Source organism: Medicago sativa, chromosome 2 (genome assembly GCF_051527215.1).
Source record: "Medicago sativa cultivar Bolivia chromosome 2, Bolivia_mono, whole genome shotgun sequence".
In the NCBI taxonomy this organism is placed as follows: Eukaryota; Viridiplantae; Streptophyta; class Magnoliopsida; order Fabales; family Fabaceae; genus Medicago; species Medicago sativa.
Genome location: NC_140750.1, coordinates 81,665,867 through 81,692,861, shown reverse-complemented (window position 1 = coordinate 81,692,861; position 26,995 = coordinate 81,665,867). Strand labels below are relative to the sequence as shown.

The 26,995-nt window shown below is 31.5% G+C and overlaps 5 protein-coding genes across 9 annotated transcripts; 1 reads left to right on the top strand and 4 right to left on the bottom strand.

Annotated features, from left to right (window-relative positions):
- Window positions 1–792: 792 nt before the first annotated feature.
- LOC146951434 (embryo-specific protein ATS3B-like) lies at window positions 793–9,946 on the bottom strand. Of its 5 annotated transcripts, none has more exons than XM_085747407.1 (5): window positions 9,674–9,946; window positions 9,391–9,516; window positions 4,976–5,107; window positions 1,469–1,594; window positions 793–1,216 (listed from the first exon to the last, which is right to left on the bottom strand). In XM_085747407.1, the coding sequence occupies exons 1-5, from the start codon at window positions 9,803–9,805 to the stop codon at window positions 971–973; spliced, it is 762 nt and encodes a 253-aa protein (XP_085603533.1). In that variant the 5' UTR covers window positions 9,806–9,946; the 3' UTR covers window positions 793–970. The 5 variants fall into 5 exon arrangements, with proteins under 5 accessions (XP_085603533.1, XP_085603537.1, XP_085603535.1 ...); XM_085747409.1 differs by lacking the exons at window positions 793–1,216; window positions 1,469–1,594 and adding exons at window positions 3,510–3,871; window positions 4,410–4,674 and having other exon boundaries at window positions 9,674–9,938; XM_085747410.1 differs by lacking the exons at window positions 793–1,216; window positions 1,469–1,594 and adding exons at window positions 4,099–4,208; window positions 4,410–4,674 and having other exon boundaries at window positions 9,674–9,939.
- Window positions 9,947–12,011: 2,065 nt separating this feature from the next.
- Window positions 12,012–13,470, bottom strand: LOC146951433 (embryo-specific protein ATS3B-like). The gene is made up of 3 exons (XM_085747416.1): window positions 13,113–13,470; window positions 12,821–12,940; window positions 12,012–12,531 (listed from the first exon to the last, which is right to left on the bottom strand). The coding sequence occupies exons 1-3, from the start codon at window positions 13,242–13,244 to the stop codon at window positions 12,286–12,288; spliced, it is 498 nt and encodes a 165-aa protein (XP_085603542.1). The 5' UTR covers window positions 13,245–13,470; the 3' UTR covers window positions 12,012–12,285.
- A 4,222-nt stretch (window positions 13,471–17,692) lies between these two features.
- Window positions 17,693–18,145, bottom strand: LOC146951432 (uncharacterized). Its single transcript, XM_085748736.1, has one exon. The coding sequence runs from the start codon at window positions 18,143–18,145 to the stop codon at window positions 17,693–17,695; it is 453 nt and encodes a 150-aa protein (XP_085604862.1).
- A 2,300-nt stretch (window positions 18,146–20,445) lies between these two features.
- LOC146951431 (aspartate-glutamate racemase family) lies at window positions 20,446–22,909 on the top strand. The gene is made up of 2 exons (XM_085747392.1): window positions 20,446–21,507; window positions 22,429–22,909. The coding sequence occupies exons 1-2, from the start codon at window positions 20,824–20,826 to the stop codon at window positions 22,708–22,710; spliced, it is 966 nt and encodes a 321-aa protein (XP_085603518.1). The 5' UTR covers window positions 20,446–20,823; the 3' UTR covers window positions 22,711–22,909.
- A 242-nt stretch (window positions 22,910–23,151) lies between these two features.
- LOC146951430 (uncharacterized) lies at window positions 23,152–25,219 on the bottom strand. The gene is made up of 2 exons (XM_085747391.1): window positions 24,860–25,219; window positions 23,152–23,750 (listed from the first exon to the last, which is right to left on the bottom strand). Exons 1-2 carry the CDS (start codon window positions 25,146–25,148, stop codon window positions 23,500–23,502), a joined length of 540 nt encoding a protein of 179 aa, XP_085603517.1. The 5' UTR covers window positions 25,149–25,219; the 3' UTR covers window positions 23,152–23,499.
- Window positions 25,220–26,995: the final 1,776 nt, after the last annotated feature.

Here is a 26,995-nt window from a genome sequence, read left to right as displayed (position 1 = left end):
TTACGATATGGTGTCAACGTATTGGTTTCAATTTCTAGGGTATAGTTAGTTTTATTTGAAGAAATTAAACTAGCTTACCTAAATTGGCATCGGGAAAATAAACAATGAGATCTTGAAGAGGAGCATATACTTAGGTCTTAAACCAACACCATAAAAAAAACCATCCATCACGCAACATAGAAAGAATTTCACACTATTGGTCCACCATTCCTCATGATTTACTTTTACTCTATCTATCAAAGAGATCATAAAAATGAGATAAAATTATTTACCAATCGCCATTGTCACCATTTTTGAGAGTAATGATATTTATACAACTATTTTACGACAATTTCTTAGAATAATTTTTTGGGACAAAAAGGATAGATTGGATCGAATTTCTCTATGCCAAACTTCACTACACTTTCATCAAAAAAGGAAAAAAGTTTCACCACACTCGAAAAGTTTGACGTTGTTGCTGTAAACAAGTTGTAATCTGTTTGTGTATTAGATTAGATAAGTTCCCAAGAAAGGGAGGTCAGTCACAATATACTACTTAAACATCAAGTCTTTCCTAACCAAAACCTTTTCCAAACAACACTCTCACAGTATCAAAACTCTTTTCTGACTAATGGTATGGTCCGACCAAATTTTTTTGTTTAACAAATATAATTAGTTGCATTTTTTTTATGAAGTTGCAGTATAGCACGATGCAAGAAGATCAGAGATACTAAAATTTGTTATATTAAAAATATTATAGTTCTATGCAATTAACTAAAATTAGTGTCATGTGTGAAGTGTAAGAGACTAATGTTAATCTCATAAAAAGTAAGATATTAATTTAACTTGATCATTCATCTTTTATAAAGAAATATGTTTTATTTCTTAGTTTCTTACATATTAAAACAATTATTAGCTAGCTCTAATACGTATTATGCTGCTTCTTGACAATTTGATCTTTGAGAAAATATAATAAGCATATTAATTAATTCTAGTAATATTGTTTGCAATAATCGACACCTGTGGGAACACCTAAAGGAATGAAGGAGTTGAATCTGAAGGTGACAGGAGGGTTGTCACGGTAGTATACGGTGGCAGACTCTGGCATCCAACCATCTGTTCCAACCCTAACAAAGTGCATATTGCAGATTTGGCCTATACAATCTGCTTCTACTGCAAATTTATTCGTTGCACACCGATTGAACAACCCCGTATTAGGATCTGGACTTGCAAGAATCTGCAATTATATATATACACGCATGAATATCAAACCTATGTTTCATATTTTATACATGTTTGTTTGTATAAAAGATATTTTAATAACAAAGTTAAAATAAAGATATGTATTTTTATATTAGTTTTAATCTATTTTCATAGGCTATCATAAAAAACTTATGTGAATAAGCTGAAAATATAGCTCATGGACATATTGTAAGATGTTTTCCTATATATGGTTAATTATATTCTTAGAGGTAGTAGAGAAAAGAACCTGATCGCCATGAGCATCTCCAACTAAAATATCGATTGCATCTGTTGTACGTCTTGGAGAATTGCAGCTTGTCTTTATGTTGATCTTGTAAATGCAGCTACCACTTGATAGTCCAGTCTCATTAATCTGAAACATGCATATACAATACATGTTTACACTATTGGTTTCCCTAAAAGAAAAAAGTGTACACTATTGACAAAACATTTTTGGGGGAAAAGGGACATTCATGAAAAGTTTATTTCGTAGTTGTTGAAAACAAATAAAAAAACCTACTCATATGTTTGTTATTCGAATGATTTTTAATAACTTTGAATTAAAGGGTATTCACTTGTTTGGATTAATATTTCAAAATAAAAATAAAGATGAGAATGTAAAATTTATTTACTTGTTGTTGAGTATGGTTAAGCATAGTATATTGGTTCGTTTCAGGTTGAGGGAGAGTGACCAATGATGGTACTGTTGCAAGTGAGAAGCTAGCAATGATGGAGAATGTGAAGATTAAGGTAAGCGATGTCATGGTTTAGTCTTTTCAGTTATTAATTGCTTGTAACCTTTTTTGTGCTCCAAGAGAAGAGAAATGAGGAACGCCTAAATTATTTAGATATTTCCAAGTTTCTATTAGTTTTTTTTTAAGGGCCAAGTTTCTATTAGTTATTATAGCATTATTATAAAGGCCAGGGACAATATTGAACGACACCATGATATGCTAGCATGACACTTTTTTAAATATCTTACTATATTTTGGTGAAATTTTGGCATATTATATTAAATTTAGCAGTACTATCAACACTCTCTTTTAAATATATCTTAACACAGGACATGAAATATATTTTGTCAAAAAAGGACATAAAAAATTGTTAATTAAAAACAATATAGGGATGGTATGTCTACCAAAACCTTAATGGCTTCAGTCCCCGTGAGCTTAACTCAGTTGGTAAGAATAATGTATGCAAGGTCCAGGGTTCGAACCCCGGACACGACCAAAAAACCTTAATGGCTTCATCCCTATAAAAAAATAAACAAGAAAAAAAAACCATTGGCTTCATGGAAGAACAAATTGTTGCGGAGGAATGTAATTCACTAAATGTCGATTCGGTCCTTTTTTTACAATATTTTTTATGTTTCTTTCGTCAGAAGTAATCGTAGTTGAGTCGTGTCTACCACAATTGTGAATATATTTATCATAATTTAATTATTGATTGCTATATTGTGAAAGTCTAATATTTTTCGCCTTACCAAAATCCCGTTGATTACGACCCATTAATGATAATGTTTGTTTGGTTATATACTCACTCCAAATGCCCAAACTGAATAAACTAGAGTTCATATCTAGAGGCATCAAATGGGCAAGCCCGGTCCGGTCTGAGATGCCCGACTACATACATAAGTGGGTCCAATCTGACCCAATCTATTTGTAATTGGGCCTCGTATTATAGAGCTCGGCCCGATCCGCGTGGGTCATTGATCAGTCTGACCTGACCCGTTTTAGTTTCCTTTTTTAATTTATTCACTTTTTTATGTTTTTTTTATATATTAGTTATTCACAACTATTTTTTTTGCTAAAATATGATTGAATGGACATAGAAGTGTAAATCATTTTTAAACTAACATTAAATATTAATTAAACTCTAGATTTATTCCTTCAATTTAATCAAATAATGTTCTCGTGAGTTTAGCTCAGTTGGTATGAACAAATGCATAATATAATATATGCAAGGTCTGGGGTTCAAACCCCGGCCACCACAAAAAAAATCAAATAATAAAATCAAGGGTTCAAACCCCAGCCACCACAAAAAAAATCAAATAATAAAATCAAAATAAAATCAAATAATAATTTTATGAACTTTAGAATTTTAAAACTAAAACTCTGAGCTAAGTTCATCCATTTTTATTAAGTTTACATACTTACATATTTTTTTATTAATAAAATTTAAATTAGTTGGTAATTTTTTCAAAAAATTTAGTATCTTTTAACAAAAATCAAATGAAAATATTAATAGTGGGTCGGTCCAAGTATAATAAGAGACTAATGTAAATCTAAAAAAAAATTGTAACTGGATCATTCATCTTTTATAAAGAAATATGTTTATTTCTTAGTTTCTTACATATTAAAACAATTATTAGCTGGTAAAAACAAACAATAATTAGAAGCAACCTTATTTGAGCCAAAACCTAGCTAGCCCTAATACGTATCAGGCTGCTTCTATATGCTTATTGACGATTTGACCTTTGACCAAGTATAATAAGCATATTAATTAATACTAGTAATAGTGTTTGCAATAATTCACGCCAGAGGGTACACCTAAAGGAATGAACGAGTTGCGATAGTATACGGTGGCAGACTCTGGCATCCAACCATATCATATGTTCCAACCCTAACAAAGTGCATATTGCAGATTTTGCCTATACAGTCACATATGGAGTATATAAGCTATTTTTATAACAAAGTTAAAATAAAGATATGTGTTTCATATTAGTTTTAATTTGTTTTCATAGGTTATCCTGAAAAACTTATGCAAACCTAGCTGGAAATATATTTCATGTACATGTTATAAGATGTTTCCGTAACTATCTCACAATTCAACCGCTATAATATTCAACACTCATAATTTAACAACAAAAACCAAAGCTTGTAAAATAATGCAACAAAATTGAAGAAGAAAAATTACACGGGCTGAATGGTTTGGGAGTTTATAGGACCGGCCCAAACCATGATTAGGTCTTAAATCTTCCATAGCGTCTTGATTGAGAAAAAAATACAGCAAATCAACATCGTCATCGTCGGTTTATCGAAAACAATGTGTTATTTGACGCCAAATAAATGTAGAAACTCATTAGCTATCGTTCTTTGATGAATCGAGATACACTATTCATAAGCTTATCAATGCAGTTCATGAAAAAACAACTTATGAAGATACAATTTTTATTAGTGAGAACTTACGAATTAACATAAAAACTTATTTATTGCAATTATAGATGCCAGAGGGAACGCCAAAAGGAATAAAGTAGTTGAAGTTGAATGTGACAGGAGGGTAGCCATCGTTGTATATGGTGGCAGACTCTGGTATCCAACCATCTGTTCCAAACCTAACGAAGAACATACTGCAGATTTTGCCTATACAATTTGCTGGTATCAGATCAAATGGATTCATCGTGCACCGCTTAAGAGAGAAACCCCGCATACTAGGATCTGGACTTGAAATAATCTGTATTTATGCATGTACATGCATGGAAATCGAACCAATACATATACTTCAGTTCAAAGAAAAAAGATTACATACTCCTTATGTTGCATATTTATACATGTTTATATCTAAGCTATTTTGTTAACAAAGTTATAATAAAGATTTGTGTTATCAAATTAGTTTAAATTGTTTTCATAAGTATGTGAATAAGCTGAAAATATAGTTCATGAACATGTTATAAGATGTTACCGTAACTCTCATAAATACTTATCTTAGCAATTATATGGTTAGTTATATTCTTAGAGGTAGTAGAGAAAACAACCTGATTGCCATTAGCGTCTCCAATTATAATGTCGATTGTATCTGTTGTATGTTCAGGAGAACTGCAGCTTGTCTTTATGTCCATCTTGTAATTGCAGCTACCACTACCTCTAAGAAGTTCAGTCTCATTAATCTGAAACATGCATAATACGAAACTACAGTTACTTTGTAATTACAGACATATGTATATTTGTTTAAACTGCATGAACAAATGATCATGTTCATCGTATTATGATTTATCAATTTTTTTTAATTCCTCTGTGTTGATGTTCTAACAAAAGGGTATTCCCTTGTTTGGATTAGTATTTCAAAGTAAAAATAAAGATGAGAATATAAAATTTATTAACTTCTTGTTGGATATGGTTAAGCATAGAATATTGGTTCATTTGAAGTTGAGAGGAAGAGACCAATGATGGTGTTGCATTTGAGAAGGCAGCAATGATGAAGAACGTGAAGATTAAGGTAAGATATTTCATGGTTTAATTGGTTATTAGTTACTTGTAGCCTTTTTTGTGCTTCAAGAGCAGAGAATAGAGGAACACCTGAATTGTTCAGATATTCCACGTTTCTATTCGCTTTAAGGTTATAGCATTATAAAGGTCGGGGGTAAATATTAACTTCACGTCGTATGCTAACTATTAAGTAAAAATAATAATTTTGATATCTCTAAAAAAAATGGTGTTCAGGGCTACCGCCTCTCACGCCCGCTTTCAAAGCCACCCCTCAATGGATTAAATATGGACATTTATCATTTTTAGTAAAAAATAAATCTAAAAAAATCAAAGTGAAGTAGGCAATTGAAAGGTTTAGCAATGACATGAAAAATATTAATTTAAAAAAGATACATGTATGTCTTTCGACGCTATAATGCCGTCATTCATATAAAAATAAATAAACTTATTGGCTTCATGGAAGAACAAATTGCCAATTGGTACTGTGGCAGGAATGCAATTCACTAATTCTTCAATTTGCTTTACCGAAAGATCACAGACTAATTAATTATTTGATTCATTCATTTTTATTTTAGTTTTTTGATTTTTCATAGATTCCTTTGCTTTTTTTTTTTTTTTTTGAAAGATAATAGATTCCTTTGCTAAAAGTAATTATATTCGAGCATGTTGACCCCTAAGGCTCTGTTTGATGAAAACGGTGGACATTTGATAAGTTTGGTTTAAATGAACGAATTTATAGAAGATATCTGATAACTTGACTAATAATTTGTTATCTGATAACTTATGAAATGACATTAACCTAACTCAAATAAAAAAAAAAAAAAAAAAGCAATGGTTGACAATCTTACAAGCAAAATCATTCAATCATCCCAAATTTTCTTTTGAATGCAATGCTCAAAGAGAATGTCCCCTTTGAAGTTAAGTACACATTTACCATCATGTTGCATTGGTTCTCTTTGAAGTTTTTTATCTATGGAAGCCACATTAGTAATATTTTTATAAGAAACAGACTTTTGATTTGGACTTATGTGGTTTATCATCTTGCCACTAAGTGTTCTCATCGTAAGCATGGATTATCTTGAAGATGTGTTGGTAGTGATTAAAGACTTATAGCATGGATTATCTTAACAAAAGCATCAAATGATAAGGAAACAGTTAACCTTTTGGCTAACTATCATGATGGAATTCTCAAACTACTCACTGTTATAATTGGTATTCACACACTATTTGCAGATTTAAAACAAGGTCAAAGTGTCTTGCTTGTGTTAAGTCAAAACTCATTCATGAAGCTTCATATGTGGCCAGTTGAAATATGCTACAAGTTCAGGTTGGTTTCTTTTGTGGTTAGGAATTTTAGCTTTGACGGTTCAGACATGCTAAGTGATGATACCTTTAGTACAATGTGGTCAGTGCCAAATTTTGAATTTGCTGCTGCAACTGCAACTGCCACTGCAATTGAAGTTTGTTTTGGATTACATGTCATAAATAATAAACATGTTGGAGATTTATGGTGTGTTTGGATTGAGGGTTTAGGAACGGAAGGGAGAGGAGGGTTCACTTTTTATTTTTAAATTACTAACACTGTAAAAAAAATTAAAATAAATTAAGTGTTTTTGAAGTATTATATAATCATGTTGTTAATTCAATTTTCTAAAAATTATTTTATAATGTCCGTAATTTAAAAATAAAAAGTAAGTTCTCCCCTTCCTTCCCCTCATAAACCTTCCATCCAAACACACCCTTAACGTTTGTACTCTCGACCTCTCAAAAGTCAGAAGAAAAAGAGGCCATAGGAACTGCCATTGGGTTCCGTTCAGTCCAAAATGGCTTGATATTACTAGGGAAAGGTATTTTTATTCTTCAGAATTTCTACTATTTCAGAAATGGTTTGAATAAAATTTTGCAGAAAAATTCATAATATTATAAGAATCTCACCAAAAAAAATTAGAATTTTTTAACAAAACATGAATTTAATATGAATTTTTTTTGCTACAATAGAATTTCACTTTTAATTTTTAAATTACGAACACTGTAAAAAAAATTAAAATAAATTAAGTGTTTTTGAAGTATTATATAATCATGTTGTTAATTCAATTTTCTAAAAATCATTTTATAATGTCCGTAATTTAAAAATGAAAAGTAAGTTCTCCCCTCCTTTCCCCTCATAAACCCTCCATCCAAACACACCCTTAACGTTTGTACACTCGACCTCTCAAAAGTCAGAAGAAAAAGAGGCCATAGGAACTGCCATTGGGTTCCGTTCAGTCCAAAATGGCTTGATATTACTAGGGAAAGGTATTTTTATTCTTCAGAATTTTTACTATTTCAGAAATGGTTTGAATAAAATTTTGTGGAAAAATTCATAATATTATAAGAATCTCACCAAAAAAATTAGAATTTTTTAACAAAACATGAATTTAATATGAATTTTTAAATGTTTTAAGGTTAAAAATTCATATTTGATTTGTGTTTTGTTAAAAAATTCTAATTTGTTTTGGGAATATTTTTTTAGAATATTTTACACATTTCTGCACAATTTCATTAAAAAATACAAAAATTAAATTAAAGTAGTGATTGAAAATTTTATAGAGACTAAAAGTTGAAGGAAAATTTTAGATGGACTAAAACGAAAAATTGATATATTTATAGGGACCAAAAACATATTTAACCCATAATATTTTAAAGAGTTTTCTCAATTTTTTGTGGATTTCGGAACCCTATTTTGAGAAGTATGTCACTTGTTGTATCTTTTCAATCTGTGCAATTAACTAAAATTAGTCTCTATGTGTAGTGTAAGAGAATTTTTTTTTTTTTGACAGTGTAAGAGACTAATGTAAATATCATAAAAAAATGTAACTGGATCATTTATCTTTTTTAAAGAAATATGTTTGTTTCTTACATATTAAAACCGTTATAAGCTGGTAAAAACAAACAGTAATTAGAAGCAACCTTATTTGAGCCTACCTAGCTACGCTGCTTCTTCTATATGCTTTTTGACGATTTGATTTTTGACAAAATATAATAAGCATATTAATTAATTTTAGTAATTAATAATAGAGGAGTGATATTTGTACAACCAATACTAGACAACTTTGGTGACAACTATTTTTCTCCTCTTGTGATTGATAAGAAATAATGGAGAGAGAAAGAAGAAGAAAGAGAATAAAAACACATGTGAGTATGAGAGAGAGAGGGTTGTTTCAAAAGTTGTCAAAAATTAGTTGTACAAATATCATTTCTCTTAATAGTGTTCACAATAATTGACGCCATAGGGAACACCTAAAGGAAGGAAAGAGTCGAAGTTGAAGGTGATAGGAGGGTAGTCACGGTAGTATACGATGGCAGTCTCTGGTATCCAACCATCTGTTCCAACCCTAACAAAGTGCATATTGCAGATTTTTCCTATACAATCTGCACGTACTGCAAATGTATCCGTCGCACACCGCTTGAACAACCCGGTATTAGGATCTGGACTTGCAAGAATCTGCAAATTATATAAATACAAACGCATGAATATCAAACCAATACATTCGACTTAGTTTCATTCAAAAAAAGAATATTTTCATGCTCCCTATGTTTCATATTTTATACATGTTTGTATATATACGCTATTTTTATAACAAAGTTAAAATAAAGATATGTGTTTTCATATTAGTTTTAATCTATTTTCATAGGCTATATATCATGAAAAACTTGTGCGAATAAACTTAAAATATAGCTCATGGACATATTATAAGATGTGTTCTTAACTCTCGTAAATACTTATATCGGTCGATAAACTCATATAAGTAAACATTTTATTGTTATTCTATACAAACATTATTTGTACAACATAAATCAAAGAACGAGAGAATGTGGCCATCTAATTGTATTTCTCTTATATTTAAAAATATATATTATATTCTCTTTTGTATATATGGTTATATTATATGGTTTAATTATATTCTTAGATAGAGAAAAGAACCTGAGTGCCATCAGAATCTCCAATTAAAATATCGATTGCATCTGTTGTACGTCTTGGAGAACTGCAGCTTGTCGTTATGATGATCTTGTAAATGCAGCTACCACTTGATATTCCAGTCTCATTAATCTGAAACATCCATATATAAGATTCAATAATGTATACATTCATGTGTACGCTATATTGTTATTCGAATGATTTTGAATTAAAGGGTATTCCCTTCTTTAGATTAATATTTCAAAATAAAATAAAATAAAAAAGATATGTGAATATAAAATTTATTTACTTGTTGTTGGGTATGGTTAAGCGTGGAATTTTGGTTCATTTGAGGTCGAGGGAGAGTGACCAATGATGGTACTGTTGCATGTGAGAAGCTAGCAATGATGGAGAATGTGAAGATTAAGGTAAGAGATTTCATGGTTTAGTCTTTCAGTTATTAATTACATGTAACCTTTTTTGTGCTCCAAGAGAAGAGAAAGGAGGAACACCTAAATTGTTTAGATATTTCCAAGTTTCTATTAGCTTTTTTTAAAGGGCCAAGTTTCTATTAGTTATTATAGCATTATTATAATGGTCGGGGCCAATTTTTAACGAAACCATGATATGCTAACATTACACTTTTTTAAATATTCTATTATATATTGTAACCAAAAAAAAACATTCTCTTTTCAACATCTATAACACTTACTCTCTTATTGGTTTAAATCAATATGAGTCTCACACATTGGAAATTTGTCTCATTTAAAGTGGCTGGACATATATTTATTTCATCTAACCAAAGAGAGTGTTAAAAGAGTGTTGAAAAGAGAGCGTTTTTAACACTCCTCTATTAAATTGTGTGGGACGTTGTAATTAAGTGAATCCATTTTTAGTTTATGAAAAGAAATGAATCCATTTTTAAGTTGTATGGTCTATATAATTTCTTTAGGAGGATTTGCATAAAATTTAATCTAAAATAAAAAAATAGTAGTTAATAGATTACTATTGTTTGTTTCCGTGGATTTCTTGGCGAAACTTGAGCACTCTTCAAGACTAGATGTGACATTTTGGCAAGTCCTTTTGCCGGAGTTGGAGGCTGTGTTGAGACTTGATGTCCCGGTAAGCATTCTAATTTAAGAAATTATCCAATAAAAAAGTCAATTGTTTCAATTTTCAATGCATTAACTACATTAATTCTCATAAAAATTTACTACTCCCATTAAAAAAATATTAAAAGTCTTAAAATTTTTAAAGAGTGCCCTGAAACACTCATTAACATTTCCCATTAAAAAAATATACAGATTGTATGTCTTCTGAAACCTTAATGGCTTCATCCCTATAAAAATATTAAGAAAAAAAAAACCATTGGCGTCATGGAAGAACAAATTGTTGCGGGAGGAATGCAATTCACTACATGTCGATTTGGTCCTTCATTTTTTTTATTTTATAATATTTTATATGTTTCTATTGCAAGAAGTTAATCATAGTTGAGTCGTGTTGCCACAATATGTGAATATTTTTGTCGTAATTCAATTTTATTTTTTTTGAAAAAGCTAAAATGAAATATATTACCACCACAAAAAGTCCTTCCTAGCATAAGACATATTCTGAAAGACTGATATTTTCTGCTAAACGAAAATTCTGTTGATTACGATCCATTAGTGACAATTTTTGTTTGGTTATATACTCACATCAAATGCCCGAACCGAATAAACTAGAGCTCATATCCTTACAATTCAAAAATTTAGTTATGTTGAGAATTGTATTTTTTTTGTTTTTATCGATATCAATCTATAAAAGAATACATAATTTTGGGCTCGCTTTTTTCTTCATTTAACCCTTAACTTAAACTATACTATATACTATTGTATCTGTTTTATATTTAAGTTATTAATATAAAAAATAGCTATATCTCTTTAAATTAAATTAGAAACTATCCCACCACAACCACGATAATAGGAACAATCTTTAACACTATAACAAGACTTTATTTTTCCCTCAAAAAAAAAAAAAAAAAGACTTTATTTTAATCTTATTTGTAAAAAGTGTTTGATCGTAGTATATGTCAGAATTTGATATCTCGTTTTGTGTATAGTTAATCACAAAAGAAAAGTAGAGAGATCGAAATTTTTGACATGCATGTTTATACCTAATAATAAATAAATCAATTTAAATATGAAAACTTGAGCACCTCAAAAGCTTGAACATACTATGGTGGTTGTTGTTTGTGTGATTTAGTCGAAAATCCTTAAGTTGATGGGACGGGACAGGCTAGCTACATCTTGGTAGTGAACCTGAATAAATTCTTGTGTTGATATTTGTATCCCTTGAACTCTTTTCTTTTTGTATTAATTTTATTTAAAGTTTTTTCAAAAGGGTTTTTTAAACTTACAGTGTGTTTTACAAAGGAAATTCATTGAAGAATTTTTTTTAATTATAATTCAAACACTCATTTCTTGTATTCCTCACTTTGTTCAATTGACATTAGAGTTCGGTCTCTTGGTTGAGACAATCATGTGAGAGTAAAGATGCTTGTGTGAAATACATGTATGGTTCTGGTGATGAAAATTCTGATGGCTATGTTAAGAAACCTCCTTTATTTGACGGAAAAATCATCATCATTAATTTTGAAGAACCATCATTAATTCATACTAAATCATCATCAATAGCACATAATTCAACATTTACAACATCAACCATCATCTTAAACATACAATTATAATCACATACAAAATATGCTAGAATGTTTGATATATTGGACAATTTCTCATTTCTAAGTACCTGTGTATGAGTTTCACCGCTAAAATTTTCATAACTAAAAAAAAAAATCAACCTTATTTTATAAGTATTATGATGCTTCTATATTTCTCGACCATTTGATCTTGTTGGCAAAATACACTTAAGCTTATCCTTTTAAATTTAACCACAATTATTGAAGCCATAGCCAGAATCCTTAGGAATGTCAATGTTGTACTTAAATGTGACTGGAGGGTTGTCATGGTGATATGCTGTAACAGTCTCTGGTATCCAACCATCTGTGCCATTCCTAAATAGATACATTTTGCATATTTTTCCAATACATGGTCCCAATATCTCAAAATCCATCATGGTGCATTGCTCGAAAGTCGTCCCAGAATCAGGATCGTCCAATCTTGGTACATAAACCTGCATTATTATATGTATAGATATATAATCATTTATAATGTAACAATTAATTTTTTTTCCTTGGCAACAAACAAATATTAATAATTAGTTGTTATGCTAATTTTCAGAATCAAACCCAAAACATCTGAATTAAAATTGTTTCAACTTTTCTTAGTTCACCAACTAAGTTACCTACGTTCGACGACAATCAATTAGAAATAGGGTGTAATATTATTTGCACAACAAAAATTTAGGAGCAAGATAAACAAGCATATATGGATGGTTAATTGTTTGTGGTACAGAAAGGAACCTCAGAGCCATCAGCATCTCCAAATAAAATACTGATTTCATCTTTTGTAGATAATGGAGATTTGCAGCTTGTCGTTATGGTCACCTTGTAATCGCAGTTACCACTCCGTTTAGTCTCATTCTGAAACATGCATATACAAAATATATAACCTTTTATTTAAGATGCATTAAAATATGAAATTAATAAGGGTATATAAATCATTCATGTATACACTATGTAATGTATAGTGACTAAACTTTACTGGGAAAGGGGACATTGAAAATCTAAAGATAAGAATATGAAATTTATTTACTTGTTGTTGGGTATGGATAAGCATGGAAGATTGGTTCATTTGAGGTTGAGTGCGAATGATCAATGTTGATGTTGCATGTGAGAAGGCAACGATGATGAAGAATGTGAAGATTAAGGTTAGAAGAGTTTTCATATTTTTGTGCTTCAAGAGAAGAGAATGAGCATTAGAAAGGCCAGGAGAGAAATATTTAACTAAACCATGAAATGCTAACACTATACTATATACTCTTTTCAAAAATATATTAATAAATTTTATGTCTTCCGAAACCCTAATGGCTTCATGGAAGAATCAAAGGTTGTGTGATGAATGTAATCACTAATACCTTTGCTTTAATGAAAGATCACAAGTCACGACTAATTGTTTGTTCGGTCCATTCATTAGGATCTGTTTATATTAGTTGTTTTAGTTAGATACTCATCCCAAAAGCCAAAACTGAATAACCAAGGTAAATTTTTAAATAATAATTTGGAACTTGATTGGGTTTCACTACTATGTATACAAAATTGATTTAATTCTTTTTTAATCGGACATCCTCTGCGTGCGTAACTGCAGAGACTAATCACTCAAATCTTGTGAGATCCAAATGAACGACAAACTCTTTCTAAGAGTACTCGTGTCATCTCATCTAAATATGTATGGGTAAAATTAGACTTATTGTAAAATAAAGTAATAGTGTAATGATTGGGCGATGAGTATGTACCCAAGTCAAGTGTCCACCATAAACCAAAGCATGTAATATTTTTGTTATTTTGTCAAAGGTACTTTAAGCAATACGTATGTGGTACTTTAATTTTAACCAATTTTTCGGATTGATCCTTTAAATTTAAATTTTTTTAATTAATATTTTTTGTTACATTGTTAGCCTTTTTAAGTTATACTCATGTTTGCATTGTCGTGTTTTATGTTACATTTTGTGACATTGTGAACTACGACTTTTGTTTAACAATTAGAGATGAGCAATATATGTATTCATTTATCATGTCTCATATTAGACCATCTCCAATGGTCCTTGTTGAAGCTTGTTGAGACATGTTGAAGCCATTGGAAGAGCCTTGTTGAAGATGAGGTGGAGGAGTTGGGTGATGAAGGTATTCAACATGTTTAATCCTGCAAGCTGAAGCCACGCGGCGCGTTTTTATTGTTTGAAACCTGGCGCGTGCGTTACACGCGCAGACAGGGCGCGTCGGGCAAGATGAGGGCGGAGAGAGAAAGAAAAGTGGGGGGATAAGGGACAGCTGGCGCGTTCTTATTGGCTGGTTGGATTTTAAATTATCTTCATATTTTGCACTCAATTATTTCGGTGGAAATAAATTTTTTATTTTTTATTTTTTTTACCAAAATTCGTGATTTTTTTTTCTCTATAAATAGAGACTTGGATCATTTCATTTGGACACAGAAAAAAAAATCAAGTTTTTCACTCTCTTAATCTTATTATTAGCCTTTTTTTAAGTTTTAGTCTTTGATTAGTGAAATGGATCCCAATAACAATCAATTTAACACCCAAAATTCTTCTGATTACCCATTTAACTACCAAAATCCCAACAATTATCAACACTCAAATCAATTTCGAAACCAACATTTTTAAAAAAATATTGTTTTTTTTTTAAAAAATATTTGTATTATTTTAATTTAATTATAATCGATAATTATAATTTTATGTGATTATAAAAACAAAAATTAAATAAGAATAAGAAATAAAAAGTAGTGGGGTAGGGTGTTGAATGAAAACTATTGGAGTAGTAAAAATTGAATGGGTGTTGAATTAAGAGAGAGAAAATGATGTGGAGTGTTGGGAATTGAAAAAGTGGGTGTTGAAGGTTATTGAAAAAAATTTCCCATTGTACATGGTCTTAGAGATGAATAACTCATTGTCTTGGGTTTGTAAATTTGAACCATTGCTAGTTAATGAAAACATTGCTACTAAGGTTTAGGTACTTTGGTTTTAAGGTTTGGAATTTGAAAAAATATATTTAAAGTAGTATTGAAGAGAGGAAAACAAACTCACATTGCTACTATGTGAGTTTGTTAATATTAAAATGTTATGTGTGTTTTCTTTTAACAAAACTTATTAAAAAGACTAACAGTGCAATAATTTAACACAAAGGATCAATTTGAGAAAGAAAAAAGAAAAATTAAAGAACCAATCCAAAAAATAAATCTTAGAGGTCTTGGGTTTGATTTTTTTATGTCAATTTTGATGGACTAGTCTATATAAAGTTTTGTTTTTACTTTAAATAAGGGGAGCCCCTAATATGGTCCTCTATTTTAAAAGGTCCATCCATGGTCCTCTTTAGTTGACCTTCTAACGCAGGTTTCACTTTTTTTTTTGTCCATGGCCCCATACAATGTAGTTACATTTATGCCTGCCTAAAATCCCTAGGCTGAGAATCATTTTGCTCCTCTCTCTTCATTTCTTTCTATTAATGGCTACAGGCCCTTCCTTCTTCCTCTATCTCATCTTCACCTTCACCCCTCCATTTAAACCATAATATGTGGGACAAAAGTTGATCAATTCACAACCGAGATCCCAACCCTTCTTGGTGTGATAGACAGAAATGTGCTGAAATGTTATTTTTTATGAAAAATATGTGGGACAAAAGTGAGATTTAGATTTTTGTCAAAAAAAAAAAGTGAGATTTAGAGAAATTGTGGGTATATGTAACCAGCAGTTGAGAGTACATTTTCATGAGGGAAATCAATTCCCTTAAAGACAAATCACCCAAGACCTACTTTTAAATGTCAAATTTCAAGATCATTTTTACGGTGAATTATAAATTGTTGTCACTGCACAAAAAACACAAGTGATAAACCAAAACAAGAACTAAGATCCAATATTTTTATTTTTATTTTTATTTTTATTTTTTGACTGGATGCTCATTACTAGCTGGAGGAATCTGACTGTATATTTATTTCAGAAGAAGAAGAAGTAGTAGTATGGCTATGAAATGAGAGAAATGATTTTGCACCTACATACTTTGGTGTTATATGGAAGGGCACAAAAGTAATCTTTGCTGCTACACTTTAAAAAAGAATTTTTTTTGCTATGTGGGGCATGGAACAAATTTTTGTTTTAAAACCTGCTATAGAAAATCATTTAGAGAGGACCATTGATGAACCCTTAAAATTGGGGATCATATTAGAGGCTCCCTTAAATAAGACCTCTCCGTAAGTGGACAATAAAATTGGACCCTCAAATTAATAGGTCCTTAAACTAGATACAAGTTTAAAAAAAGAATGATCAAATATTGAACTTTAATTAACTGTTTTACACTGACCTTGTACATCTTTCACACTCTTAGCTAGAATCATATGCAGATGAAACATAATGTCCATGGATGGATCTTTGAACCCTTAACATCGGTTTGGATGTATGATGTATGGACGCAAAAAAACTAAAAAAAATCACCAGATTTGAATGGTCTAAATGTAAGTTTTCGAACAATTTATGCATAAGGACCATGTTTTCTACATTTGTTAGTATAGTTTGAAAATACCGATCAAGTTTGTTGCTGAGACGTGTTCATGTTATTCAACCGAGAACATATGAAGAAATGCATGGATGAACACGATCAATGAATTAGATTGGTTCATCCTCATTCATGATCTTATTTGTCTTTAATTATATTATTGCAATTACCACCATTGTTGTATTATGTTGTTGTATTATTATATTGTTGAGTTTATGTTGTTGAAATCGTTGCGGTTGAATTACGTTGCTTCTATTGAGTTAGAATGTGATATTAGATTTGTTTGCTTTCAATGTTCTGGATAATTTTGGGTTTTATAACACAAGGCAAAAACATGTTTCGAATTATAAAAACCGTAAAATGAAGATTTTAGATGGCACGAGAAAATTGGAGGGTGGGAAAAAAATCCTCAATGGCGCAAAAACGAGACACTTTAAGGCCCAAACATGTGACAACCATGTATGATTTTGACCAAAAAAAGGACGAGTCCTGCTCTTTACCCAAACAGTATTGCTCAGTCCCAAAGTAAAATACCAAACTACCCCTACGCATGTTAACATGCGCAAGTACATAATGTACGTAACTTAAGTTACGTAGCGTGACTTAAGTTGCGCTAGTACAAAGTTTCACGTGACTTAAGTTACGCTACGTGTTTTTAGTCACGCTAGTGCAAGCCGAGCAAGCTCATGCCTAGGATATGTTGTGTGACTTAACACACGCTGATGCTAGTCACGCAACTTAACTCACGCAAGCACAAAGCCTATTCACGCAACTTAACTCACGCTAGTATTAACACTAGCGTGACTTAACTCACGCTGCTGCTGGTGCAATGCTGGCAGCAGAGCAGAACCAGAACAACATGACAGTGGCACTAGCTACTGTTGTGTTCCTTCATTCCCTGTTTACAGAACATGCATTCATTGATTCAACCAAAACTCTTAATTTAGAGAACATGCATTCATTAAATAATAATTTAGAAATGCAATTTTCACGAAAATTAACGCAAATGTCATAAAGAGGCGCAACCGCGCAAATGTAAATATCATACAAAAAGTCGATAAAATACTACAAATATATCCAAAAAGTCATAAAATCTAATCCTAAAATAAGGCACTACTGGTCCTCCTGTGGACTCCTAGACCTCCTCCTCGGAACCGGATGCTGCTCAAACACGCTATAGTCGGTACGGAGGCCCTCCAAAATGCCAAAGAAGAGTGGATCGGGAGGATGTCTGGCCCACTCCTGGTCAACAAGGATATCCTGGTAGACAGGTCTCGGCATGACAATATCAGGCTCTGGAGCAGGGTTGACGATGAGAGGATGGGACACACGGTAGAACCACCTCACGTACCTCTCTGTATGCTTCCAAGGCTCATCGTCTGGGACCTGGGCACCCCTCCGCTGGTGGGGAACGACATGCAGAGCAAACTCCAAGAAGGCAGCAGCCACATCTGCTGCGGCAAGAGGCATAACATCAGTAGGAGGTCGGGGAACCATCTGAACATGTCCGTACTGCCTCAGCACCCGCTCCGGCAAGTGACGCACCATCCTCTGACTGCCTGCCATGATCCATCCGGAGTACCAACACACGTCATGAAAAGGCGTCACGTCTCGTCGGTGCTCGTATGGCCTCCAGGTGACATGACAATGCTCCATCGAAAAGTTGGAAATGGAGGTTCTGTGTTGCTGTGTTGGTGAAAACCAACTTAAGTAACACTGCGCAACTTAAGTTGCGTTACCGTTATAACTAACGCATGTTAACTGCCATGTTAACTTACCCAAACAGTTTCGCTCATTCCCAAAGTAAAAGTCGAAAATGCCCCTACGCAACTTAACTTGCGCTAGTGCATTTGTTACGTATGTTAAGTCACGTTACGTGACTCAACATGCGTAAGTGTTATATGAACGTGACTTAAGTCACGCCAAACTACAGCACTAGCGCAAGTTAACTTGTGCTAGTTGGCCGGTGAAGAACAAACGTTTTTCCAACTTTGGTCAGCTTTTCAACATTCAATGTACACGTTTTTTTACCACTTCACACGTTTTTTTTGACCACATTTATGTTAGATATAACCTAGGTTCACATTTCTACCTATAAATACCCCTCCATACTTACCTAATTCCTCACACCAAATCACTTTCTCCCCCTCCTCACTCTCTCCCTCTATTTCTCTTCTTTCTTTTCTTTTTTTCAATATTCTCTTTTGGGGTAAAAGGTGATCAAACTTCGTTGGGGTAAAATAGTGAGTAGCCGACTTGGGGAAGTGATCGACCCTTGGGATAATTTTAAACCTGTTTTTTTAACCGCAGAAACTTTTTACCGTGGGTAAAAAGAACTTCTTGTGGTCAAAAAAACAGATTTAAATTTAGCCCAAAGGGTTGATGATGTATTTTCCCCAAGAAGGCTGCTCACTATTTTACCCCACGAAGATTGTTCACTTTTTACCCCAAAAAGGAGAAAATAAGTAGATTTAGTGAATAACTTCAACATTATTGTATGACAATTGTTGTAATGTGAGAATTATTAATAAAATAAGATATTGTTATATTTACTTTTATTTATATTTAGTCCATTTACTTTTATTTATATTTAGTCCATTTGCTTTTATTTTTATTAATTTAGTCTATTTACTTTTATTTATATTTAGTCCATTTGCTTTTATCAATAATTTAGAATAATGTTAACAAAATAATTTCGGAATAATGTTAATAAAATAATTTAGAATAAAGTTAAGAAAATAATTTAGAGTAATGTAAACAAAATAATTTAGAATAAAGTTAATAAATTAATTTAGATTAATGTGCACAAACTAATTTACAATAATGTTAAGAAAATATTTCAGAATAATGTTAATAAAATAATTTAGTATAAAGTTAAGAAAATAATTTAGATTAATGTAAACAAAACAATTTAGAATAATAAATTAATTTAGAATATAGGCCTTAAATGTAACAAAAAAAAACCAAGGCATAATTGAAAATTATTTAGTGCATAGGTTTTATATGCACTAAATTCAGTCAAAAACAGTAAAAAAAAACGTGTAAAACACAATAAAATTATGGTTGAATAACCGACCAAAGTCCAAAAAATGTGTTCTTGGGTTGTGACCACCGGCCTAACTAGCGTGAGTTAACTCACGCTAGTGTAAATCCTGGGCGTGAGTTAACTTGCGTAAGTTATAACATCCAACTTATAAAATTACGGCCAACTTATAACTAGCGTGACTTAAGTCACGTAGCGTGACTAAAGTCACGTTCATCTTATAACTGGCGTAGGTTAACTCACGCTACGTGAGTTAACATTCGTAGGGGCAGTATGGACTTTTATTTTGGGAGTGAGCAAAATCATTTGGGTAAAGAGCATGACTCAAAAAGGACTGTTATTTCTTCATGAAGAAACAATAAAGTACAGTACAAATGCATACGAGAAAAAGTACCCTAAACTTGTAAAAATAGTCAGATTCAATTGGTTGGTTAATTATTTCACAAGTGGTGGAACCCAGTTGAAAAAGACATATCCAATCTAAACGTGACATTAACGATGCACATGGCAAGAACATTCTTCGATGCTTACCACTTGTCTATAATGGTCCATTTCTAAATTATTTCTATTTTCATCAAATCACTGAAAAAAATGATTTTTGGCATCTGATAACATGAAATCCTCTGTGATCTGTCTATTGTTGTTACAAATTAGAATATTATCATGTGCACTTTTTACTTCCTTAAAACTTTACCACCCTTATTAACCATGTAGAACATTCTACACTTTACTTACTATAATATACTTCATTTTAAACATTTTTATAAGATTGCACTATTACACAATATATTCATATTAAATTCACATTATTTTATATTTTTATAAATTATCATGTGAACCATGAATAATAATTTAGAGGAATCCAATAGAGATTGTGAAGATCTGATTTGAAAGGAACAAATAAAATGTTATTATTTATCATTATAATTACTTATAAATATGGTTATTATTAATACTGTATTATATGGTGATGGTGATATTGTCAAAAACATATCATATGGTGACACTGTCTCATTTGAGAAAAAGAGACATGTTGATTCTGGCTTTTCACATGTTTGCAGCAAAAAGGGTTTTCTAAAGTTTGATTCTTTTTCATTGAATCTCTTACTTTGGAATCATCAATTCAAATGGGGGGTGTAAAATTCATAGTGAAGAATAAGAATAAGAATTAGAAACCATTTGAGGTGTTTGATTTGATGTGATGTTGGCAATGTCTTTGTGCTACCAATCACAAACATTATTTGGTTGTGTAAGTATTCTTAATCCTAATCTTAATCCTAGATACTTGTGCAAGTCAAGGTCATGGAAAGTTCTATCTACACCCCCATCTTCAGTTATATTGAATGCAGATGAAAGTGGAAAATTTTCAAAGAACCTTGTTGGTTCTTTAAGGAATGATTCTGCTAGTCCTGTTGGCTGTCAAGGAACAACTGTTGGCATAATTGGAGGCATGTCTGTTGATGCAACTCTCAATTTTCTAAGAAAGCTTGTGGAGTTGAGTTCACAAGATGGACAGAATCCAATTCCTTTTTTGCTTTGTTCTGATCCAATTTTGAATAAGGAGCTTCTTTCTTATGAAAGGAGTTTGGAAAGTTTTAAAGTTGATTCTTCTCAGATTGTGCAGAGTCTTAGAAATAAGAGGGTTTTTCTTGAGAATTCCGGGGCGCGTTGTATAGTTATGCCTTGCAATGTTTCACATTCTTGGTATGAACAAGTATCCAAAGGTTGTTCTGTACCTTTTCTTCATATGGCTGAGTGTGTTGCAAAGGAGCTTAAGGAAGCTAAGTTAAAGCCACTTGAAGCTGGTAGTCCTTTGAGGATTGGAGTGCTTGCAACAAATGCAACACTAGCAGCTGGTTTTTATATGGAGAAGCTTCAAAATGAAGTAATTTCCCTACTTTTTTTGTTCTTGTGTTTGATTTAAATAGTTTAATGTCCTTAATCTCATTTATAAACTACAGCATGCTAGATTTTCAACAGATTTGTAATTGTATACGAGTTTTTGTGTGACAATAGTATAGTAGGAATTCATTTTTACTTACATGCATCATAGGAACCTACCAGTTATAATGGTAAATATGATAGATGATGGAAGTGATTAGCTGAAACTTTGAGTAAAGGGGAGCTTGAAACTTTGTCTGTTTGTTAAAAGTGAGATGCATGATTTAATGTTTTACAGCTATTCGTGACTTCTCAATTTCATGTGCACTTTGCTTGTTTGCACTTGAATTTATAACTTGTTTTCAATTTCTTATGTGTACTTTGTCGGACTGTTGTCAATGGCAGATAGTAGAAAATAGTGGTTTGTTCAAATTCCACTGCTATAATGTTGTAGCGCCGCAATAGTTGCCATTTGACAACACTTTGTACTAAATAGCGTATCGCAGAACAATAGTATTTTGTTCAAGTTCTGCTATGCTATAGTGCCGCTATAGCCGTTATTTGACAATACTGCTTTGTTGGGAACTTTGTTTCTGTCTAATAGCTCTGCTTCATCTGTGGACTTTTACGAGTTACCAGTTACAACTGGTGCTGAAAACATGAATGGCATTCTCATAATGTATTTTGTAAGTATACTTATGTGCAAATAACGTTCTTCCAATTTTTTGTTTGTGAACATGGTGTTGACTGTCAAATATGTATATATACACTAGATTTTTACCTTCCTAATTCTTTTATGTATGTACTAGTTGTTTTCTACTTTTTCTGCAAACGTTGCACTGCTTAGAAGTAAGATCGTGTTGAATTATGTTGACAAGCAAAAAAGATGTGGATGTGTTCATCTTATTTACTTATATATATTCAGGGCTTTGAGGTTATCTTGCCAGATAGAGCAACTATGGAGCATACAGTGATACCTGCGACTGAAGCTTTGAGCCGAAAGGACATGGAAGGGGCATGCAATCTATTGAGAATTGCGCTTCAAGTCCTTTTGGTGAGGGCAGTTAATTTTGTTATCCTTGCTTCTGATGAAATGCGAGATGTCTTGCCCCATGACGATCCTCTTCTAAAAAAATGTATCGATCCAATGGACGCCTTAGCCCGGTCAACTATCAAATGGGTAAGATCTTGTGGAGACAATACGTGAAAAACAATTGAAAGCAACAGTTGTATTTCATTATGTATCAATATTCTTCTGAATTCATTTAAATCCTGCATTTCATTAATGCAAACTTTTGAATTCACCAATACTGTAACAAGCCAAATATGCATTTTATTGTTCAAGTAGAATGTATTCCTTCTGTATCCATCCATGTTCAAATCAATTTTGCTTGAGATTAAAGAAATTTCCATCTTATCTAATCAAATTTCACAAAGGAAATCCTGGAATTAGTGAACTCATTTTACGAGTGTCAAACTTAGTCTAGTTTAATTGTATACTCCTTACCTGCAAAATAACTAGTGCAAACATTCATTTTGGTCCATCAAATATACCTGTGAAATTACATAGACCCGTACTTACTAGTTACTACATACCCATACTTAACTTTCACTTTTAACTCAATGACACCAGATTATAAAACAGGTTTACCGTGTTCGGGTGAGTCATGGATTGTTGATAAGTTATATTGAACACTCCTACTTGAAATTGAATCAAATGTATTTCATATGATGCACAACAGTTCCAATACATTTTAGAGTAACAAGTTTACAAGGCTATGTGTATATATCTGCACAGAAACAAACTGTAGCATATACCTTGCCAAAATTTTTTTTTAAAAAAAAAGGTAAAAATAAAACTATAGCATATTCCTCAAAATAAACTGTGTCAGATTGCTATTGAAGTAAAACTTTTGAATCTTTCCCCTCATTCCTCCAAAAAAACATAACCAAGTCTCCACTAGTCCAATTTACTCAGCGCGTACAGTGATACATCTTAAATCCAATCAGCATAGAGACGAATGATCCTTTGCATTGTGTTTTTGTCAGATAAGGATTTACCAGCATACGGTCCATTCTTATGTAAAGAGGTAGTTGCCACTGTGATGGCTGAGGTATTTGTAGCAGGAGTAGAGCTATAAGTTTGCAATTGCGTTGTGTTGTTTTGTGCAGAAGAGTGGCCATTAGTTGTAGCAGCAGCAGAAGTTTGCATGATCCTGCATTCTGCATTTTGTATCATCCCTGGTTCTGCATTCACAAACTCTCAAGTCAAAATTTACTTACACCAACACAGTTCTATATTCTATTGAATCACAAAAAGCTTTCATGGAAATCATATTGGACCTGGAATAAGGTCCTGTTTGGGTAAACAGCTTAATTAAACACTCATAGCATAAGTCCATATCATATAAGTGTTTATGTATAAGCTATTTTTCCAACAAAAGATAAACTGAAGTCAAATTGTTTTCATATATACTATAAGCTGTTTGTATAAGCTATCATGGAGAGCTTATAAAAATAAGCTAAAAACAATTTATGGATATGTCATAAACAGTGTTGTCAAATAGCAGTTATAGTGTCACCATAGCGTAGTGGAATTCGAACAAACTATTGTTCCATGATATTTAGTAGAAAATTGTCAAATAGCGGCGCTGTAGCATTATAGGATAGCAGAAATTGAACAGACCGCCAATTTCCGCGATTCAAAATTGAGAGCATTTTAATTTGTTTTCATAAACTCTTACAAACAATCTCACGATATTTTATGTCAGTAAATAAACTCAAATAAGTCAATTCAAATAGACCCTAACTCATAGGGGCAAATCATCTCCGATGCACATTTTTTCCATTTATAAGACTCGAATCCGAGACATTACTTATTAATTAAGCAACCTCATAATCGGCAGAAGAACCAACATTATGTGTTTGTTGTTTTTATTGAAATATTTTAACAGTATGCCATCCTAGCTAAATTCACCACATGCCATAACTGATTAAGCAAGCTGCAGAACTAGATCATACAATAACACAATTTCACAGTTCAAGTAATAATGTTTAGAAAAAAAATAAAAAACCCATTTTATTTTAATAACAAAAAAAAATTATTAAACAAGCACAAAATTCACCAGATTACATAAAACCTATAAAGCACCAACACAAACACCGGACACAACACTGATCGAATGTATTCACATTTGTCAGTGTTGTGTTTGTTTAAGAACTGACAAACACACTTTTGATCAAATGTGTCGATGCTACAGAAAAGAAAACCCTTTTTGTTCTAATACTAAGAAATGAACAAACAAGACCAAAAAGTAGTGTTAGTGTAGTAAATGAAAGAAGTTGAAGAAAAATACGTGGTTGTGGAGAAAAGTTCTCATGCTGCTGCTGCTGCTGAGGATGAACATAATGAAGAGGTAGAGGAGGAGTTGCATGAAGGAAACGACAGTTGTGTCCGTAGCTACAATGTCTGGTGTGCATGAACATTCTACAGAATCTTGGTCCTGTTGCTGTTCTGAGGTCGTTGTAGCCATGTGCATAGTTGCATTGGGGTGCAACAAGAGGACACGTTCCTTGCATGAATCTTTTGCATAGCTGAGTCTTAATCCTCATATGGGTTTGTGAATTTTCAGCTTCTGAATCCATCTTCAACCACTCTTGTGAACGATGAATTTGAAGCAATGCAACTATGGAGTTGGAAGTTGTAAAGACAAAAGGTGATGGAGAATGTCTTATATCATGGGCTTGGGTTTTATTTATAAGCCCAAATATATATATATATATATATATATAGACACACACACACTAAATTGCGTTTTAAGGAAAAATTAATGTGGGTCATTGGTTGCGTCATTGCCTCGAATTAATGTTTGGTCAAAAAGAAAATGATAATGTATTAAAAATAATCGAAAATTCAAATACAAATGAAAATATAAGGAAAATTTATTGTGTATTACTGGTTGTGTTGTTGCCCGAAATTAATGTTTGGTCAAAAGTAAAAAGAAAAATAAACGCATTAAGAATAATTTAAAAAATAAACGCATTAAGAATAATTTAAAAATTAAATATGTTTTATGCAAAATTTAGATCAAATATGTTTGACTTTTGAATTATTTTTTTAATTTATTTTTGCTTATATTTTATTTTTGATGGAGTAGTGGTTAATTTTGTTGATTTAATTTAAAGAATTTTAAAAAAATGGAAGGAAAAAAATGATATATAAGGAAAAATTGTGTCATTGCCCGAATTAATGTTTGGTAAAAAAAACGGAAAAATTAATGTATTAAAAGATCATTGTATCTGATACAAAATTTAAACTAAATATGTTTGACTTTTAAATTATTATTTTTTAAAATTTCTTTTTACTTATATTTTATTCTCGAAGGAGTAGTAGTTAATTTTGTTGATTCACTTTCAATTCATCTCAAAAATATACTAAATTAATTTTTCAAATTTAATCAAAAATATACTAAATTAATTTTGTGGTGGTCGGGGTTTGAACCCCGGACCTTGCATATATTATACAATGTTCATACCAACTGAGTTAAGCTCACAACGACATATAATAAAAATTTGTGTGTTACCGGTTGCGTCATTGCCCAAGATTAATGTATGGTCAAAAGAAAAAATTATTGTATTCAACGTAATTAAATATCAAATGTATTTGATACAAAATTAGACTAGATATGTTTGACTTTATATTTTCTTTTAAATTCCTTTTGCCTTATATTCTATTTTTGAGGGAGTAAAAGTTATTTTTGTTGATTTTATGAAAATTATGATTTACTTTACCAAATTACTAGAGAAAAATTACAACAATTGATAAAAGTTAGAGTAATAAATAATTGAGTATGATATAAGAAAATTAATATTACCTCCGTCCCAAATTGGAAGTAAAAAAATCACACACTTATTAAAAAAAACTAAAACATAAGAATTTGGAGTATAGTTTTTTGTGTTTTCTTTGGAATAAGTTTCATAGGAAGATGTAAAAAATAAATATTGGCTATTGATTATGGAGAAAATTGAATGTAATTGCATTTAATCTCATGAGAATAAGCATAAGTTTTTCTTGGAAAAGATGGTTTTTTAAAAAAGCAAGATTAAATAGGATAAAAGTTTGTCTTTTTCCTTACATTTTGGAACTAAGAAAATTAGTTTTTTTTTAAAAGTACTCCATTGGCATCATTATTAACCAACACATGAAATAAAAGCCTTTTAATACTAAAATATTTTATATTTGTGGGATGAAGGGGTAACTTAGAAGAAAAAAAACTCCTTGACATGTTTTTTACAAAATAAAGAAGAGAAAATTACACTCCCACAAAAGAAATTTGGATTACACTCTCATTTTTTGGGATTCACTTTCAAACCACACCAAAAAGTATACAAAATTCATTTTGCAAATGCATAAAAAAAAAATAAAGAAAATTTCAGTTTTTAAAATAGAATTTGAAATTAAATGCATTTTTTATTCAATTTTTTTATCATTA